This window comes from Ovis aries, chromosome 3, assembly GCF_016772045.2.
Source record: "Ovis aries strain OAR_USU_Benz2616 breed Rambouillet chromosome 3, ARS-UI_Ramb_v3.0, whole genome shotgun sequence".
NCBI lineage: Eukaryota > Metazoa > Chordata > Mammalia > Artiodactyla > Bovidae > Ovis > Ovis aries.
This window is the reverse complement of record NC_056056.1, coordinates 31,757,340-31,775,690: the sequence shown is the minus strand read 5'-3', so window position 1 is coordinate 31,775,690 and position 18,351 is coordinate 31,757,340. Positions and strand designations below refer to the sequence as shown.

General features: G+C 41.4%; 2 protein-coding genes across 4 annotated transcripts in view; one reads left to right on the top strand and one right to left on the bottom strand.

The window, feature by feature from the left end:
- The window catches only part of FAM228B (family with sequence similarity 228 member B), a 40,518-nt gene extending 22,232 nt beyond the window's left edge, over positions 1-18,286 (bottom strand). Inside the window, exons 1-2 of one of the 2 annotated variants that reach the window (XM_012165722.4) lie at positions 13,776-18,286; positions 8,033-8,160 (exon numbers count right to left, since the gene is read on the bottom strand). In XM_012165722.4, coding sequence (XP_012021112.2) covers positions 8,033-8,160; positions 13,776-13,836 — 189 coding nt within the window. In that variant the 5' untranslated portion in view covers positions 13,837-18,286. Of the gene's footprint in view, positions 1-8,032; positions 8,161-9,144; positions 9,190-13,775 lie in introns of those variants that run through there. The other variant, XM_042245855.2, reaches the window with a different exon arrangement.
- Positions 9,072-14,012, top strand: PFN4 (profilin family member 4). Of its 2 annotated transcripts, none has more exons than XM_042245859.2 (5): positions 9,072-9,147; positions 10,298-10,426; positions 10,707-10,844; positions 11,640-11,745; positions 12,604-14,012. In XM_042245859.2, exons 2-5 carry the CDS (start codon positions 10,310-10,312, stop codon positions 12,630-12,632), a joined length of 390 nt encoding a protein of 129 aa, XP_042101793.1. In that variant the 5' UTR covers positions 9,072-9,147; positions 10,298-10,309; the 3' UTR covers positions 12,633-14,012. The 2 variants fall into 2 exon arrangements, with proteins under 2 accessions (XP_042101793.1, XP_027822358.1); XM_027966557.3 differs by lacking the exon at positions 9,072-9,147 and adding an exon at positions 9,294-9,594.
- Positions 18,287-18,351: the final 65 nt, after the last annotated feature.

Below are 18,351 nucleotides of genomic sequence, written 5' to 3'. Positions count from 1 at the left end.
AATATTTCTGCAATGGAAAAAGTGATTAATAATAAAAGAGTCCCAAGGTGGGAGACATTTGGAGTGACCTTTGAAATCTTCTCATAATTACACACAAAAAATATTCTCAAATGAACTGTCATTAGAATTAGTTGACTTCAGTTCCACTACCTGTGTTTTCCAGAAAGAAAGTTAGTCACTCAGTCGTGTCCAGCTCTTTGTGACCCCATGGACTGTAGCCCACCAGGCTCCTCTGTCCATGGGATTCTCCAGGTAAGAATACTAGAATAGGTTGCCATTTCCTTCTCCAGGGGATCTTCCCGACCCAGGGATCAAACCCAATTCTCCTGCATTGTAGACAGGCTCTTTACCAACTGAGCCACCAGGGAAATCCCTGAAATTTTCCACAACAGATGAATAAAATCTTAAAATCTAAGAACTAACCTTCCCCATTAACACACAAGGAAATTAAGGCTCATCAGAGATAAGCAACAACCAGAAGCCTAGAAAATCCTGCACTGAGCCCAAAATTCAAACTCAAATGTATCTAACTCCAAATTCATTTTCTTTGTCCTTTCTGCCTCACAGAGTTGCTATTTCTAGCAAATCTACTGTTCTCAAAACCAAGATGAGTACCAATATATTAAAACAATCACCTGAAGACACTGAAGACCAAGCTAGAACAGGAAGAAACTAAAGGGAAGTCAACACTTGGAAAATCAGAACAGCACTGGAAAAGTTTTCAGTTTTTTATGGACTTTTGTCTAACAGCAGGCATCAATCATAGCTACAGGAGGTGGCTCAAATGCAGATAAAGATACACAGTTTTACAGATTCCAGAATTAGAAGACAGAGTTCAGGGCAACCATAGCAGCAAGAAAGTGAAAGGAGAAATGCCTGAAAGGATAAAGCCATAGACGGCATGCCACAAATTCTGCAGACCAAATCTCTAGTAGACCCTTGAACTACATATGCACACAATAAAAACTCCATGCAGCCCAGCTAAAGCTAAAAAAACCTAAACAGTGATTTTTTTTTTTAAATTTTTTTTTTTAAACAGTGATTTAATTTGCTGCCAACTGCAGGAGAAACAAAGTCTAGAGTTCATTTTCAGCCAAGTAAACTGTCTGCTAAACAAAAGTTCAATATTAATCAGAGGAACATGACAGATTCCAGACCCTTTGCAATATACCGTTCATAATGTTCAAAATCACTAAACAGCAAAATGTGACCCATACTTCAAAAAGAAATACAATCTTATGGAAATCAACTCTGAGATGGCCCATATGTTGAAATGAGCAGATAAGGATTTTAGGTCAACTATTATAGCTATGTTTAAGAAGTTAAAGGAAAATATGCTCATAATGAATAGAAAAATGTCAGCAGAAAAAGAATGAAAAATAAACAAGTGAAAAATATTGTTCTTAAATTAAAAAAAAAACTTAAATGGCTTAATAGCAGATTGAAGATGACTTTAAAAGAGTCAGTGAACTTGAATTCAAATCATTAGAATTTATCCAGTCTGAAAAACAGAAAGAAGTAAGACTGGAAAATGAATAAAGTTGCAGTGAGTTATGAGACAACAGCAAAAGGTTCAACAAGTTGATAACTGAAATTCTAAATAAATAATGGCTGGGATGAAAACCACTACTTTCAGACAGAATAGTAGGGAACAGATTTACCCTCTTACCTTAAAAAATATAGTGAAAGACACTGGATATCAGGCTATGAAGGACAGTGGCCTCTGAGATACAGAAAACAAGGTAAATCCTAAAATAGCTCATTAGTGCCTGGAGAGAATTTCCAGACTGGTGCAGAGAGGAGGAAGTAACTGAAACGAGAAAGGGCGTTGGGAGTCTGAGAAGGCTACAGTTCATAGAGCACAGCACCAGAGGGAAGAAAGTCACACAGAGAGTCTGGGGGATCTGCCGACGATTAGATCTGTAGAGGGTCCCCCTTGAGGCTTCAGGTGAATGCTGTGCTGTGCTGCGGTGCTGTGCTTAGTCGCTCAGTCGTGTCTGACTCTGCGACCTCATGGACTGTAGCCCCCCAGGTTCCTCTGTCCATGGGATTCTCCAGGCAAGAAGACTGTAGTGGGTTGCCTTGCCCTCCTCCAGGGGATCTTCCCAACCCAGGGACTGAACCCAGGTCTCCCACATTGCAGGCGAATTCTTTATCTTCTGAGCCACCAGGGAAGCCCTGACCACTGTATGCACGTGGGGAAACTTCTCTCAAAGAAACACTGTGCAAAGAAGTACCTGAAAGGATTAGGGAAACAATCCCTACAGGTCACAAACCCCAGGAGTTATTCCTCTTAACAATCAGCCAGAATGAAAAACTTTATGGTATACAAAGCATAGAGTTAAAACTAGCCACATACAAAATGCCACTACCGTTCTACCTGACAAAGCTTGGTGGCAAGACATTAAAAAAAAAAAAAAAAGACTGTGTCTGAGTAACTTAACTGCATCCCAGAACAAAGCTAAGAGCATTTATTGAAAATAAAAAATATCCAGCACTCAAAAAAAATTCACAATGCCTGGTATCCAATTTAAAAAATCACCAAGCATACAAAGAAGCAGAAAAATTTGACTAATAATGAAAAGAAGAATCAATCAAAACTACCCCAGAGGACTTCCCCGGTGGCCCAGTGATTGAGAGTCTGTCTTGCAATGCGGGGGACACAAGTTTGATCCCTGGTGTGGAAACATTCCACTGCTGCAGGGCGACTAAGCCTGTAGGCCACATCTACTAAAGCCCACAGGCCCTAGAGACCATGCTCTGCAACAAGAGAAGCCACCACAGTAAGAAACCCATGCACCACAACTAAAAGTAGCCTCCACTTGCTGCAACTAGAAAAAGTCCCGGTAGAGCAACAAGGACTCAGGGAAGCCAAAAATAAATAAGTAAATAAAACTTTTAAAATAAATAAAAAATTTTAAAAATACATAAAAACTACCTCAGAAATGACACAGACAATATAATTACTAGACCAAGACATTAAAATAGTTCATAAGTTCAAAATTGGAAAAGGTTGGCTCCAAAGTGGAGCCAACTGGTTTCAAACTAGGAAAGGAATACATCAAGCCTATTGTCACCTTATTTATTTAACTTATATGCAGAGTACATCATGCAAAATGCCCAACTGGATGAAGCACAAGCTGGAATCAAGATTGCAGGAAGAAATATCAATAACCTCAGATATGCAAATGACACCATGCTTATGGCAGAAAGTGACGAAGAACTAAAGAGCCTCTTGATTAAAGTGAAAGAGCAGAGTGAAAAAGGTGGCTTAAAACTCAACATTCAGAAAACGAAGATCATGGCATCCAGTCCCATCACTTCACGGCAAATAGATGGGGAAACAATGGAAACAGTGACAGACTTTATTTTCTTGGGCTCCAAAATCACTGCAGATGGTGACTGCAACCATGAAATTAAAAGATGGTTGCTCCCTGGAAGAAAAGCTATGACAAACCTAGACAGCATATTAAAAGGCAAAGACATTACTTTACCGACAAAGGTCTGTATAGTCAAAGCTATGGTTTTTCCAGTAGTCATCTATGGATGAGAGCTGGACTATAAAGAAAGCTGAGCTCCGAAGAATTGATGCTTTTGAACTGTGGTGTTGGAGAAGACTCTTAGAGTCCCTTGGACTGCAAGGAGATCAAAGCAGTCAAACCTAAAGGAAATCAGTCCTGAATATTCACTGGAAGGACTGATGCTGAAGCTGAAACGCCAATACTTGGCCACTTCATGCAAAGAACTGACTCATTAGAAAAGACCCTGATACTGGGAAAGATTGAAGGCAGGAGGAGAGTGGGACAACAGAGGATGAGATGGTTGGATGGCATTACCGAATCGATGGACATGAGTTTGAGCAAGCTCTGGGAGTTGGTGATAGACAGGGAAGCCTGGAGTGCTGCAGTCCATGGGGTTGTAAAGAGTCAGAAACGACTGAGTGACTGAACTGAACTAAGTTTAGGAAACTAGAAGAAACAGCAGACATTTTGAGACAGTGAAGAGTTTTTAAAAGACCCCCTAAAAACTTTAAGGATGAAAACTACAATGTCTAAAATGAAAAATACACAGACCAGCTTAACAGTAGATTGCCTATTCTGAAAGAAAAGATTAGTAAACAAACTCATAAGAACATAAGCTGTCCAAAATGAAACGCAGTAGGGAAAAGTCTGAAAAAAATTAGCAGGTAATCAGAGGGCTATGGGATAGATGAGACAGCTTTCAAGCAGGTGATTAAAAGTATAATTTTATTTCCCAAAAGGAGAGGGGTGGGATAGAAAAATATTTGAAGAGGGAATGGCTGAGCGTTTTCCAAATGTGTTGGGAACTATATGCCCACTGATACCAGAGGTTCAGTGAACTCTAAGTTCAGTTCAGTTCGGTTGCTCAGTCGTATCCGACTCTTTGCGATCCCATGAATTGCAGCACGCCAGGCCTCCCTGTTCATCATCATCTCCTGGAGTTCACTCAGATTCACGTCCATCGAGTTCGTGATGCCATCCAGCCATCTCATCCTTGGTCGTCCCCTTCTCCTCCTGCCTCCAATCCCTCCCAGCATCACAGTCTTTTCCAATGAGTCAACTCGTCGCATGAGGTGGCCAAAGTACTGGAGTTTCAGCTTCAGCATCATTCCTTCCAAAGAAATCCCAGGGCTGATCTCCTTCAGAATGGACTGGTTGGATATCCTTGCAGTCCAAGGGACTCTCAAGAGTCTTCTCCAACACCACAGTTCAAAAGCATCAATTCTTCGGCGCTCAGCCTTCCTCACAGTCCAACTCTCACATCCATACATGACCACAGGAAAAACCACAGCCTTGACTAGACGGACCTTAGTCGGCAAAGTAATGTCTCTGCTTTTGAATATACTATCTAGGTTGGTCATAACTTTTCTTCCAAGGAGTAAGCGTCTTTTAATTTCATGGCTGCAGTCACCATCTGAAGTGATTTTGGAGTCCAAAAAAATAAAGTCTAACACTGTTTCTACTGTTTCCCTATCTATTTCCCATGAAGTGATGGGACCAGATGCCATGATCTTCGTTTTCTGAATGTTGAGCTTTAAGCCAACTTTTCGCTCTCCTCTTTCACTTTCATCAAGAGGCTTTTAGTTCCTCTTCACTTTCTGCCATAAGGGTGGTGTCATCTGCATATCTGAGGTTATTGATATTTCTCCTGGCAATCTTGATTCCAGTTTGTATTTCTTCCAGTCCAGCATTTCTCATGATGTACTCTGCATAGAAGTTAAATAAGCAGGGTGACAATATACAACCTTGATGTACTCCTTTTCCTATTTGGAACCAGTCTGTTGGTCCATGTCCAGTTCTAACTGTTGCTTCTTGACCTGCATACAGATTTCTCAAGAGGCAGGTCAGGTGGTCTGGTATTCCCATCTCTTTCAGAATTTTCCACAGTTTATTGTGATTCACACAGTCAAAGGCTTTGGCATAGTCAATAAAGCAGAAATAGATGTTTTTCTGGAACTCTCTTGCTTTATCCATGATCCAGCGGATGTTGGCAATTTGATCTCTGGTTCCTCTGCCTTTTCTAAAACCAGCTTGAACATCAGGGAGTTCACGGTTCATGTATTGCTGAAGCCTGGCTTGGAGAATTTTGTGCATTACTTTACTAGCATGTGAGATGAGTGCAATTGTGCGGTAGTTTGAGCATTCTTTTGCATTGCCTTTCTTTGGAACTGGAATGAAAACTGACCTTTTCGGGTCCTGTGGCCACTGCTGAGTTTTCCAAATTTGCTGGCATATTGAGTGCAGCACTTTCACAGCATCATCTTTCAGGATTTGAAAGAGCTCAACTGGAATTCCATCACCTCCACCAGCTTTGTTAGTAGTGATGCTTTCTAAGGCCCACTTGACTTCACTTTCCAAGATGTCTGGCTCTAGATTAGTGATCACATCATCATGATTATCTGGGTCGTCTAAACAATAGAGAAATTGGAACCTTCATATGTTGCTGATGAGAATGTAAAATAGTACAATTACTGTGGGAAGCAGGCAATTCCTCAAAAAGTTAAACACAGAATTACCGTATGACCTAAGCAATTCCATTCCTAGGTTACACTTCCCAAGACAATTGAAAACATATGTTCACACAAAAACTTGTATACAAATGTTCATAGCAGCATTATTCATAATAGTCAAAAAGTAGAAAAAAATCTGAATGCCCATCGACTGATGGCATCCATATATTGGAATATCATCTTTCCATAAAAAGGAAAGAAGTAGTGATACATGCTACAACATGGATGAACCTTGAAAACAGTATGGTAAGTGAAAGTAGCCACACAAAGGACAACATACTATAGGATTTCATTTGTATACAATGTCCAAAATAGATAAATCTGAGAGAAAGCAGATTAGCAGTTGCCAGAGAACACGGGAGAAGGGAATGGACAGTGACTGCTAAAGGGTATGACTTTCCTTTTTGGGGTGATGAAAATATTCTGTAATTAGATAGTGATAATGGTTATACAATCTTGTGTATATGCCAAAAACTCCTGAGGTGTACACTTTAAGGTAGTGAATCTTATGGTATGTGAATTCTATCTCAATAATAAAAACAGTAAGATAAGAGCTCAATTTAAAAATGCACAAAATAACTGAACAGACACTTCATCAATCAATATATACATACATGGCAAGTTAGACATGAAAAGAAAAGATGCTCAATATCATTAATTATTAGGGAAATAAAAATTAAAAACACAATGAATTGCCACTCTACATCTTTTTTAGAATGTCTCAAATTAAAGACCACACACACACACACACACACACACACACACACACAAAGACTGTAACCAAATGCTGGCTAGGTGTAAAACACTGGAACTCCCATACACTGCTAGTGGAAATATAAAATAACTTTGGAAAACAGTTTGGCAGTTTCATAAAATGTTAAATTTCATTTACCATATGACCTAGGCATTCCACAATTAGATATTTACCCAACAGTAATGAAAACATATGTCCCTACAAAGATAGTATGTGAATGTTTCTAACAGCTTTACTTGTCATAGCCAAAAACTGTTAATCTAAATATGCAACAATAGGATGTACAAACTAGGGTATATAGCATTCAGTCGTAACAAAAAAGAATGAAGTACTGATACATGAAACAACATGGAATCACAAATTATACTGAGTGAAAGAAGCCATACAAAAATAATACATACCGTAAGATTACATTTGTACAAAAAATTTTAATACAAAATAAACTATAGTGATAGAAAGTGGAAAGGGAGGCACTTAAAAAGGGACACAATGAAGATACTTCGGGAGTATTGAATATGTTTGCTGTCTCAATTGTGGTGATGGTTTCATGCATGAATCAGTTCAGTCAGTTCAGTTCAGTCGCTCAGTCGTGTCTGACTCTTTGCAACCCCATGAATCGCAGCACGCCAGGCCTCCCTGTCTATCACCAACTCCAGGAGTTCACTCAAACTCACGTCCATCCAGTCGGCGATGCCATCCAGCCATCTCATCCTCTGTCGTCCCCTTCTCCTCCTGCCCCCAATCCCTCCCAGCATCAGAGCCTTTCCAAATAAGTCAACTCTTCGCATGAGGTGGCCAAAGTACTGGAGTTTCAGCTTTAGCATGATTCCTTCCAAAGAACACCCAGGACTGATCTCCTTTAGAATGGACTGAATACATTGCTCAAATCTTACCAAACTGTACGCTTTAAATATATACAATTCATTATATATCAAGCATATCTTAATAAAGCTGTGTAGGAAAAAAATAATCTAAGAAAAACCCCCACAACATATATAAATTTGGGTAATGTAGCTAAAGTAATGCTTCAGGAGAAACGCTGTAACTTCATTAAAAAGGTATGTAACAAGTGACATTATTCCACCTTAAGAAATTGGAAAATGAAGAGCAAAGAAAATAGTTAATAGAAACAACAGGATAATAAAGAGCAGAATGAAACAGAAAACAGAAAAATAATATATTTAGCACAAGCCACTTTTCAATGCAACTACCCAAGTATAAACTTTAAAATGCCATTGCTATGATACCTGCATAAAAGAAAGTGGTTGTGGCTCCAGCCATTCTCTTGAGCTCTTGAGCTTGGGAAGCTTGTCAGTTACCAGATCATTCTCATAACTTTTCATTGTGGTCCCAAATAACAGATTCCCTAGAAAAACTAAAAAATTAGCTTCCTTAGTAACGAGCATTCACGTGTATTTTCTCTTTAACATTTGTGACCATAGATGGACATGAAACGGATTCTGAACATTAGACATCATGTTTTTCCTAAAGTGAGGGGACATTTGTATTCACAGGCCTTTTAAAAGCTAGCCAGAAGAAAAAAAAAAAAAAGCTAGCCAGAGATTACTCCAACTGCAGTCCCCTTTTTTTCAGTCTGTCCACAAGCTTTTGCTGATGTCTTCCGAGCCTGCCTCCTTTAAGCAGAGGAGCTCCTTTTGGACCGACCAGCAGAGCCCCCTGAGAAGCCAGGCTTCCCACAACATTGCCCAACCCACCCGGTGCAGCAATTCTCAGCCTGGCCTCAAGGAGGCGCGTGTGCAGCTTTCCGAAACTGCAGCTTTCGGAACCGGAAAGCTGCAGCTTTCTGGCTCCTGAAGCACACACAGGATGGGCCTCTTAGAGAGGGAAGGAAGGGCTTTTGAACAAAATTTGCTGGTCTTCAAGATCTAAAAGGCCCAAACTCCTCCCCTCCCGTACCCCCGCGCCCGCCGGTGCCTGAGAAGCTGTCATAAAGCCTGTGTCCCTGGTAGAACCTACATCACGCACGACCCCGCTCCTTCACCCCTACCCGGTGAGGAAGGTGCGAGCGGCCTCCGCCGCGGAAAAGTTGAATGGCCGCGACTGGTACCTCAGCTCCCTTCAAAACTGGCAGAACCTTCGGCTCCTCTGGATCACACGAGAGCCAGACCCGACAGCCTACAGTGCCAGAGCGGTCGGCTGAGGCGGGAGAGCCCGCCGCACCTGCGGCCCAATGAGGTAGAGGCCGTCGCCTTGGTAGATAAGAACGTTCTGCGTCCAGGGATTCGATAGGAACCGCCCCCCCCCGGCCCCGCCCCACGACCCCTCAGACGCGGCGACCCCTGCGTCCCTGAGCAGCGCGCAAGTGCGCTCCCGCGGCCGCGTCAGGGTGAGAGGGAACCTGGTAAGCAGCAGCGCCCGGGCCCGCGGGTAGATCCTGGTTTGCGGGCGGAGCTAGACCGCTTCTCAGTGATGGGCAGCTCCCACAGCCAGTAGCTGGGCTAGTCGCCCTCTCGCCCCGCCTTCCCCTGCGTCCGTTGACGGCCGTATGCGCCTTAAGCCAGGCCTCGGTGGAGCGCTAGGCTCCTTTCAGAGAGGCTGCTGACTTCAGTGGGTTTGCCCGCGCCGCGCTTCCCCAAACCTTCAGTGCCTCCTGTGCGTCTCCCCGCACCGCCCGAGACAACCAGACCGGATTTAAACCCCCTCCCTCTCCCTCAGTCAGGGAACTGTCGAGGGCCAAATCACGACGATGGGAGTGGCGGGCTAGGGACGCCTGCCCTTAGGATCTCTTGGAAGGACGAGTGTTTGTAGAACTTGTCCCCTGTGAGCACCATCCAAGACTTGGAAACTTGTAAGAAAAATGTCGCTCTAGGTTCCATAAGGTGTTTCTGTGTGCTGTGCTTGGCCGCCCAGTCGTGTCCGACTCTTCGCGACCCCTTGGACTGTAGCCCGCCAGGCTCCTCTGTCCATGGGGATTCTCCAGGCAAGAAGACTGTAGTGGGTTGCCATGCCCTCCTCCAGGGGATCTTCCCAACCCAGGGATCGAACCCAGGTCTCCCCCATTGCAGGTGGATTCTTTACGTCTGAGCCACCAGGTGTTTTTAGCCCCTGAGGTATTAATCAGTGTCCATAGTTGGTACTGATGCTAGTCAGAGGGAAAGGAACGTGAGGACTCAACTACTGCCATATCTCATTTACTCTTGTTTACTTCAGTATTTATCCATTTAGTCAGGTTTCCTGTTTGTTTTAATCCTAGGTGATTCTGATACAAAATGTTGACATAGAAAAAATTAGGAGTTGTGAATTTCCAAACTCAAAACCCTCTGTGTGAACTGGTTTTCTGTGATTCTGTTTTCCTCTTCTGAGTATTGGTGGGCACGGGATGGTGGACCACCATTTTCACTCTGCATCTTTTCAGTTAAAGCTGTTGATATTAAAGCTGTTCTGAATGTCTTGGGGACATCTTTTAAAAGACTTTTAAAAGCTAGCTAGAAAAAATAAAAATAAAAGCTAGCTAGAGCAGATGATTTCAACTGCAATTCTCTTTTTTTCAGAACTGAGGGAGCATGAGCCATTTGCAGAACTTACTGTTAGATACACTCCTGGGAACAAAGCATGTGGACAGTGCAGCCCTCATCAGACTCCAGGAGCGGAGCCTATGTGTAGCATCACCAGGATTTAATGTAAGAAAAAACCAAGTTTGGCATAAGAGTTTCAGTCTTTTTCTGTAAAAAGCCCATAGATAATACATAAAGGAAAGGGGGTGATAACATTCCAGTAAAACTATGAACACTGAAATCTGAATTTCATATATTTTTACATATTGCAAAATATTTTTTTTCAACTTTTTAAAAATGTAAAAACCATCATTAGCTCACAGGCCTGTGTAAGAAAACTGGTAGTGGGTCAAATTTGGCCAGTTCCCCATCGTTTGCTGATTTCTAGTCTGTTTAACCTCTGCAGGTAATGCCCAGTGACGTCCGAACACTTGTAAATGGGTTTGCCAAAAACCCTTTGAAAACCAGAAGAGAAGGATTGTATTTCAAGGAGAAGGACTACAAATGTGTCCGGGCAGATGACTATTCTCTTTATGCCAAGAATGTGAGTGTTCAAGATGTGAAGACAACTGGTAAAAACTTTTGAGTTTGACTCCAAGTTTTCTATGCCTCTCCTGATCCTATCTTTAAAACAGACTAAGCCTGTTACCGCAGTGGCAGTATAGATAGCCAGCAGTCTAGTGCCATGAAGGCATATGTTAAAGAAAGTACTAACAGAGCCTGGTTTTAGGAAACATTCATTCTGGATTTTGTCAACTGAACCTTGCCTGAACTGTCTCTCTCCACTGCAATTCATCTCTCATACTCGATATTATCCTTCTTTTAAAAAAGTGTTATTACTCTTGTGCTTAAAACAACTATTGGTTCGCTGTTGCCTATAACAGTTAAGGGGATGATAGTCGTATTTCTGGTTGCCCTGTATTATGGCTTAGGCACACTTCGCCCACATTATACACTAAGTAACCTCATTTACAGATGAGGAAACTGAGGCTTAAGAAGGTTCAGTAACTCTTCCACAGTCACAGCAGAAAATGGAGGTGCTGGGATTCAAGCCCAGTGATCTAATTCCAAAATATATTTCCTTTCCATGACATCTATTGTTCTCATCAGGACAGGGAAATACTACAATCAATTTGGGAGCTTTTTTAGAATACACATGCTGTTATTACAATAGTCTGAAACTTTTTAAGGAAACACAACTAAATTAGTGAAAAAAGTAAGATTATCCAAAAACAAACGTGAAAAGGAAAGTCAGGAAAAGGTGAAAAGTGTGGCTGGAGGGTAACTGCTAGTCCTGTTGTTAAAACCAAGAGAAAAGCATTGTTTTATTTTTATCCAGGAAAACACTGGTGTGATTGTTGTGAAGACCCATCTGTATCTTCTGGTGGCAACTTACTCTGAAGGCATGTATCCTAGTGTCTGTGTGGAAGCCACAGAGAAGTTGGGTAAGTTTGTTCCCAATGCCTGTCTTTCTTTGCTGTGGTAGTAGTCTTCTGACTGCAAGTAATGCAGTCAAACCAGCTGAGTCACAGGAAAAATGGGCTCCAGGGACTGGAACACTGAATCCTTCTCTAGTCTTTCCTCCTAAGAGCGTCAGCTTTGTTATATCCCATTGCAAACTGCCTCCTTTCCTCATGGTGTCATGGTCAAGCCTTGCATCCTCTTCTTTTAGAACCCTGATCTGACAAGTCTCAAATTGTATTGTTTACCCTTTTATCAGTCAGCTGGGGATAGGAGGTAGGGAGGGCAAGGTAAAAAAAAAGCAGAGATGTAGCTGCTGGGGGCCATCCTCTATAAAAGGGCCTTCTACAGAAAAACAAATCACCGTGAGCCAGGCAGCTGGCTTCCTGGTATCTAGTGGATTCCCCTTCCATGTCTACGTTTTCGAATAAAGATCTAATGTAGAACTGGGAAATTATAACTATGAGATATATCTATGAGAGTTTTAATTGTATTTTTAATTACTTGTATTTTTCTCTATCAAAAATTGTGCATAATTATAGAAATTTGGGGAAATAAAATTTTTATTATGGAAGATTCTAGGAACATATAATAGACAACAGATGTCTCCCCAAACAGACAATGAACTCCTTGAAGTCAGGGACTGGGTCTTAACTATCCAGTCATCCTTGTATCTCCAAGTACTTAACACAATGCCTAGTATATGGTAGTCACTCACAAATTTTTATGGAATAAATGAATGAATCATATTGTTATTATTGTGAATGAATCATGTTGTTATTATTTACTGTTCTTCAGTAAATAATACGGTCAAATAGTAACCATATTCTGTTTTCTTTCAGGAGACTATCTAAGAAGAAAAGGGAATTAAGTCATCAGAGGACTATGAAAGATGGCTTTTATGATTTTAGAAGAAAATTATAGGTCCTAAGGAAATAAATGCCTTATTTGGTGATTTAGGCAGAAGATACTGAAAAGGAAGAATGAATTAAGGAAGGAATTTTTCTTATTTCAAGAAGTTCTCTTTTTTAATTGGAATTATTTAATCCACTTTATCTTTTTTCTTTAGTGTTGTTCATTGGCATGAATGTGATGCACTGATAGTTTCACAGAGCATATCTGTTGGAAAACTCCTCTATGAGTCTCTTGTATTCCCACAAATATTGTTGGATATGCCAAGAATGCAAGAATGATTGAACTTAATCTCCAGTCGCTCTCCCCTCTCCAGAGATCAGCAGTTGAGGGACCAGGGACAAAGGCTAAAAATATTTATTATATCACTTCTGGTCTTAATGGCAAGGTTGTACCAGGTAAAAAGGTGGCTATATCTTGCTATCTTAGCCAGATTAAGTATTAAACATTCAGTTCATCTCAATCATCCCATCTTGTCCAGAATCTTTGCTCACCATTTGGCTTTCCATGTAGCTCTATCTAGAGATGTTGGGGTCAGACCTCATGCCAATGATTTCTCCTTTTAAATTAGAACACTGACATCTGAGTTTCATAACTTAGTTATGTGGACTGTACACCAACTCTCCACATGCTGACAAACTGAGGTTTTGAGCCCGAAAGGCAGATCTGATCTTGGATCACAGTGATCTCTAAAGTACGGAAGCTATCATGAAGCCTCTTGGCTGCTCACATTTCCCAGACATACACACTGCACTGCTGAGTGCCAAGTGGAAGGCTTTTTCATAAACTTCATCAAGGCAAATGCCTCACTGTCTAGAGTCCTCCTATGCAGCATGGTCTAGCTGCTTCCTACAATTCTTACCACAAAGTTCTGGTCAGGCTCAACTACTCAGACCCACAAAAGGGACCCTTTGATGGCAGCTCCCTGTGGAGGTGCCTAGGGAGCAGGTGATGTTCTGAAACAGGGGTCTCCGAACAAGGAAAATTTTTGTCCTGATAGTTCACAAAGACTTGAAATGGCACATACAAGCATGAATGTACTCAAGGGATTAATTTTTTTCCCCAGATCCCCAACTTCCATATGTACTTTCCTAAAATTTACCTGTTGTGATTGAGCAGTAATGCCAGTTCTCCCAGTATGCAGAAGAAAGGCCTACTCTCATCCAGCCCCAGTCCTATTGTAATACTTGGCTTGGAGTGTAAGAACTGCAAGGTACCAAAGGAAAGGAAAATTCTCAATTATTTTTAAATGTAATGAGCTCTTTCATCTTGTAAAAAATACATCATATGTGAAGAAGAGTCCCATGAGAATAAATCAAAAAACGTTATCATTGAGAAATAGTGAAAATCTTTGTATCATAATTCATCCAGGAGAGAAAGACTCATTCACGTTTCAAAAGAGAGAAGCAAGACAGTTATCATAAGGACATGAAATAACATGATTACTTGAAAAATGAGAAACCTTTTCTGATAGAAATATGAGTTGGCTGATTAGTTTAACAATGGTGGCTGGCTTTGCCAAAAAGAATGTCACAGATGTTGTTGATAAATGGGTTAAGTTTACAATGCCAAGATGTCAATTAAAATATATATATTTTTAGCTTATATTGGAGTATAGTTGATTTACAATGTTCCATTAGTTTCTGCTGTACATCAAAGTAAATCAGTTACACATATACATATAGCCATTCTTTTTTAGATTCTACTCCCAGATCATTACAGAGTATCGAGTAGAGTTCCCTGTGCTATGAGTAGATTCTTACTAGTTTTCTGTTTTATATATAGTACTGTGTATATGTCAACCCCAATCTACCAAATCATCCCTCCCCCCCAAATACAAACATATTTAGAAGGATTTGGTCCAAACAATTGTCTTAGTAAAAAAGTGTATTGGAATTAACACTTTTACTTTCCACATCCTCCTGAATATATCAGTTTAAACAAGGGGCCTCTGAGAAATAGAAGCAGAAATATTAATAATCATTTGACAAATCTTTGCAAAGCTTTGTTGGCAATAATCCCAGAAGCTGAGAATGACACATACGACTGGGTAACTAATCCCTTACAGGTTGAATGGTTTCCAAATCTTTGCTTTCAACAAAATTGAAGGAAGACTTAATTAAGTTGCCAGCTAATACATCACTGAAAATAATTTTTGATGACAAATCCTTATATGGTTTTTATCATGTAACTCAGAGGTATTTAAATAATTGGCTGACATTCCTATAAAGAAATTTCTTTCCCTTCTAATTTATGCAAATTAGATTTCTCAGAGCTTGTCCATAAAAATGAAAAAGATGAATGCTGAAACCAGTCTCATTCAAGTAATAATTAATATTCATCCACAGATGACATAATTATTCAGAAAAATTCAACCCCACCAATAGTCCAATAAAAATTTTATATTCAATAATTATTAATATTTAAAATAATACTTTTACTTTGGCCATGCCATGCAGCCTGTGGGATTTTATTTCCCTGACCAGGTATAGAACCTGGGACCTAAGCAGTGAGAGCAGGGAGTCCTAACCACTGGACTGAAAGGGACTTCCCCTAAAATAATACTTTACATAACATAAAAGTAATTCAAAATAATGTTTTGATCAGCTATGAACTAATAATATTGTAATGATAAGTAAATCCAGAGGAAATTTAACACTTTGTAGCCCTACAATCACAGAAAACTTTAAACTGTCAGGTTACATATATTTTGTTGCAGATAAGAATGATCAATAAAGCATAAAATATAGGATATAATTTTTATGCAGAATGAAAATATAAGTATTGGGAAAAAATGAAATTTTAAAACTTCCAACTGTTAAAGAACTTGATTGGGTACTTTTTAGTGGATGATTATAGTATCAAATTGCTCTAAAACCCAACTCCACTTGATACATTTAAAAGCCTGATATGAGTTTTAAATGTCAGTATTTATGACCAAAAATCATATCTTTTGTACTACCTTAAATGTAAGATGAAAGATTTTAGATATCAACTTTAAAATATGAGGAACGCAGCTTTTAAAAATGCTTTTTGTCAAAAAAAGAAAAAAGAAAGAAAAATGCTTTTTGTCTACTGATGAAGACCACTGCCTAGAGTAAGAACTGTCTTGGGCCCTGAGTCATACAGATGGGTCCCCAGGAAGATGGCAGAGGCAGGTAACCAAATAGGCAGCCCCACCAAGCTGACTCCAAGCTCTTTCCTTTCCTAGAGCCTTCCTCAGTCTTTGCCCTCCAACCTCAAGGTGGAGTGCGCATGGAGAGAGGGGAGGAAGAGCCCAGACAAAGTCGGGCAGGCACAGAAGTTGGCATGGTATCCAGAGGTGAACTGCCCCAGCTCCTCTAGGCAAGGACCAGTTGTCATCACTGAGCTGCTGGGCTGCCCAAGCTTGGGCTTGGTTACCACAGAAGCTGCTGGTTTACGCAGAACCCTTCAGAGAACATCTGGGAGAGATTATGCCCTCAACCCCATTTAACTTTCAGGATAAGCAGCAGCAGCTGTACCCTCACATCAGCTGGGTTTCTGGGACACATGCTTCCACCTCATTCCTAACACAGATCTTGCTTGTTCTGCTAAAACATGAACCTGTGGGGAATCCCTCTAAGGCCAGAGATGTGGACTGTGGAATACTGCCGCAGCAACCAGTCATCTAAAATTTACCACCCAATTCCACAACTTTTATTTTGACAAAAAAGGGCTGGAGCAGAGATGTTTTAAGGAAATCACGTTGTTTTTGTGGTTTCCAGCAGAGCTCTCTATAGACCCTTTGGGAGGTTAGTGTCCTCAGAGATGGACAATTACATATTTTCATAAGGCCTGGTGCTCTGTGTGGCTTGTGGGATCTTAGTTCCCCTATCAGGGGTGGAATCCATGCCATCAGTGATGGAAGCTTCGAGTCCTAACCACTGGACCTCCAGGGAAGTCCTTTGGGTCTTATTCTTTAATTATGAGGGAGTCAGCAGTATACAACCCACTCCAGGGTTCTTGCCTGGAGAATCCCAGGGATGGAGAAGCCTGGTAGGCTGTCGTCTCTGGGGTCGCTAGAGTCAGACACTACTGAAGCGACTCAGCAGCAGCAGCAGCAGCAGTGTAAGTTCCTCCCCTCCTTGGGACATGGTCCCTCTGAGACACTAGAGCCTACCCCCCAAAAAAGTAGCAAAAAATACCCACTACAAAGTTTCCAGAAAAGGCCTCCTTTGGCCTTTTGGACCTTCCCTCTGAATACACTGTTGGGTCTTCTGTCCCTTTTCTTGCAATAGTGGTTTTGACACAGATGACAAGAGGAGGGACAGTGGCTGACAGGCGTTTCTGGAAAACAGGCCTTATAAAAAATATGTAATTTGGGTAGCCTTCTAGCAAGAATGCTCAGGAGAGGGATGTAAGTAAAGAGAAAGGGAATTTGTAATTGATGGGACAGATGGTTGCCCCAGGCAGTCTTTCCTTCTACTCTAGAGCCTTGGGCAGGACCACGAGATAAAGAGTTTGATTCCTGGCTCTGACATTCATCAGCTATGTGCCCCTTGAAACCAAATTAATCTTTCTGTTGATACATCTTAATTCCTTTTTAGTGAAGTGTCATAAAACTCAAGAGAACACATGTGAAGAGGCAAATTATAAGGCACTGCAAAAAAAAAAGTTACCTATCTTTTTATACAGGTACACATACATGTATATTCTTCTAATCCAGTGGCTTGTAACCAGGAACAGGCGTTTTTTTGCTCCCCAAGGGATATCTGGCAATGTCAAGACATTTTTTATTGTCACAACTGGAGAAGGGTGCTGTTGGTATCTAGTGGGTCGAGACCAGGGGTGCTGCTAAACACCCCACACTGCACTGGGAAGTCTTTCAAAACAAAAAATTATTTAGTCCAAAATGTCAATTGTGGTAAGGTTGAGAAACCCTGATGTAATAGGCATTTATACAGCTTTTATTTAACCAGGCTAAAATGCCTCACTGGGCAGCACCTTCCAGGGGCCACTCCCTCATCCTCAGGAAAGACAGGAGAAACCACAGAAGTTTAAAGAATCCCAGGACTGCTTTTATCCTCTTTCCCCGCAGTGTTCCTCTCTTTTTCTCAGAAGCACCCTGCTTGCCCACCTTACTCCAGAGACCAAGGACAGAAAGAGACTGACAGCACGAACCCGCCAAAAGCCTGACCAGGCTGGGAAATGGACCTGTTGTCCACCAAGAGTTCCGGTTCTAGTTCCCTTAGAAAGGGAATGATTCTCAAAGTTGAGTGCTGTAACAGCATTTTGCGCTAAACCAAGGGAAGGACTAGATTCCAGAGGCTCAAAATTCACAAAAATCTGATTTGCTGCCACTAGCTTTGCATTTCGGAGAAGGCAATGGCACCCCACTCCAGTACTCTTGCCTAGAAAATCCCATGGACGGAGGAGCCTGGTAGGCTGCCGTCTATGGGGTCGCGAAGAGTCGGACACGACTAAGCGACTTCACTTTCACTTTTTACTTTCATGCATTGGAGAAGGAAATGGCAATCCAATCCAGTGTTCTTGCCTGGAGAATCCCAGGGACGGGGGAGCCTGGTGGGCTGCCGTCTATGGGGTCGCACAGAGTCGGACACGACTGAAGTGACTTAGCAGCAGCAGCAGCAGCAGCTTTGCATTTTCAAGGGAGAGGAGGAAGGGGAGGGTTGATTCTGGCCAACCCCACCCCCCGC

Bases quoted from the DNA above. Each gene is read 5' to 3' on its own strand.
- PFN4 (XM_042245859.2), top strand. From the start codon at position 10,310: ATGAGCCATTTGCAGAACTTACTGTTAGATACACTCCTGGGAACAAAG. The intron at 10,845-11,639 runs GTGAGTGTTCAA...ATTTTTATCCAG, and splicing joins ATTCTCTTTATGCCAAGAAT to GAAAACACTGGTGTGATTGT. The intron at 11,746-12,603 runs GTAAGTTTGTTC...GTTTTCTTTCAG, and splicing joins GGAAGCCACAGAGAAGTTGG to GAGACTATCTAAGAAGAAAA.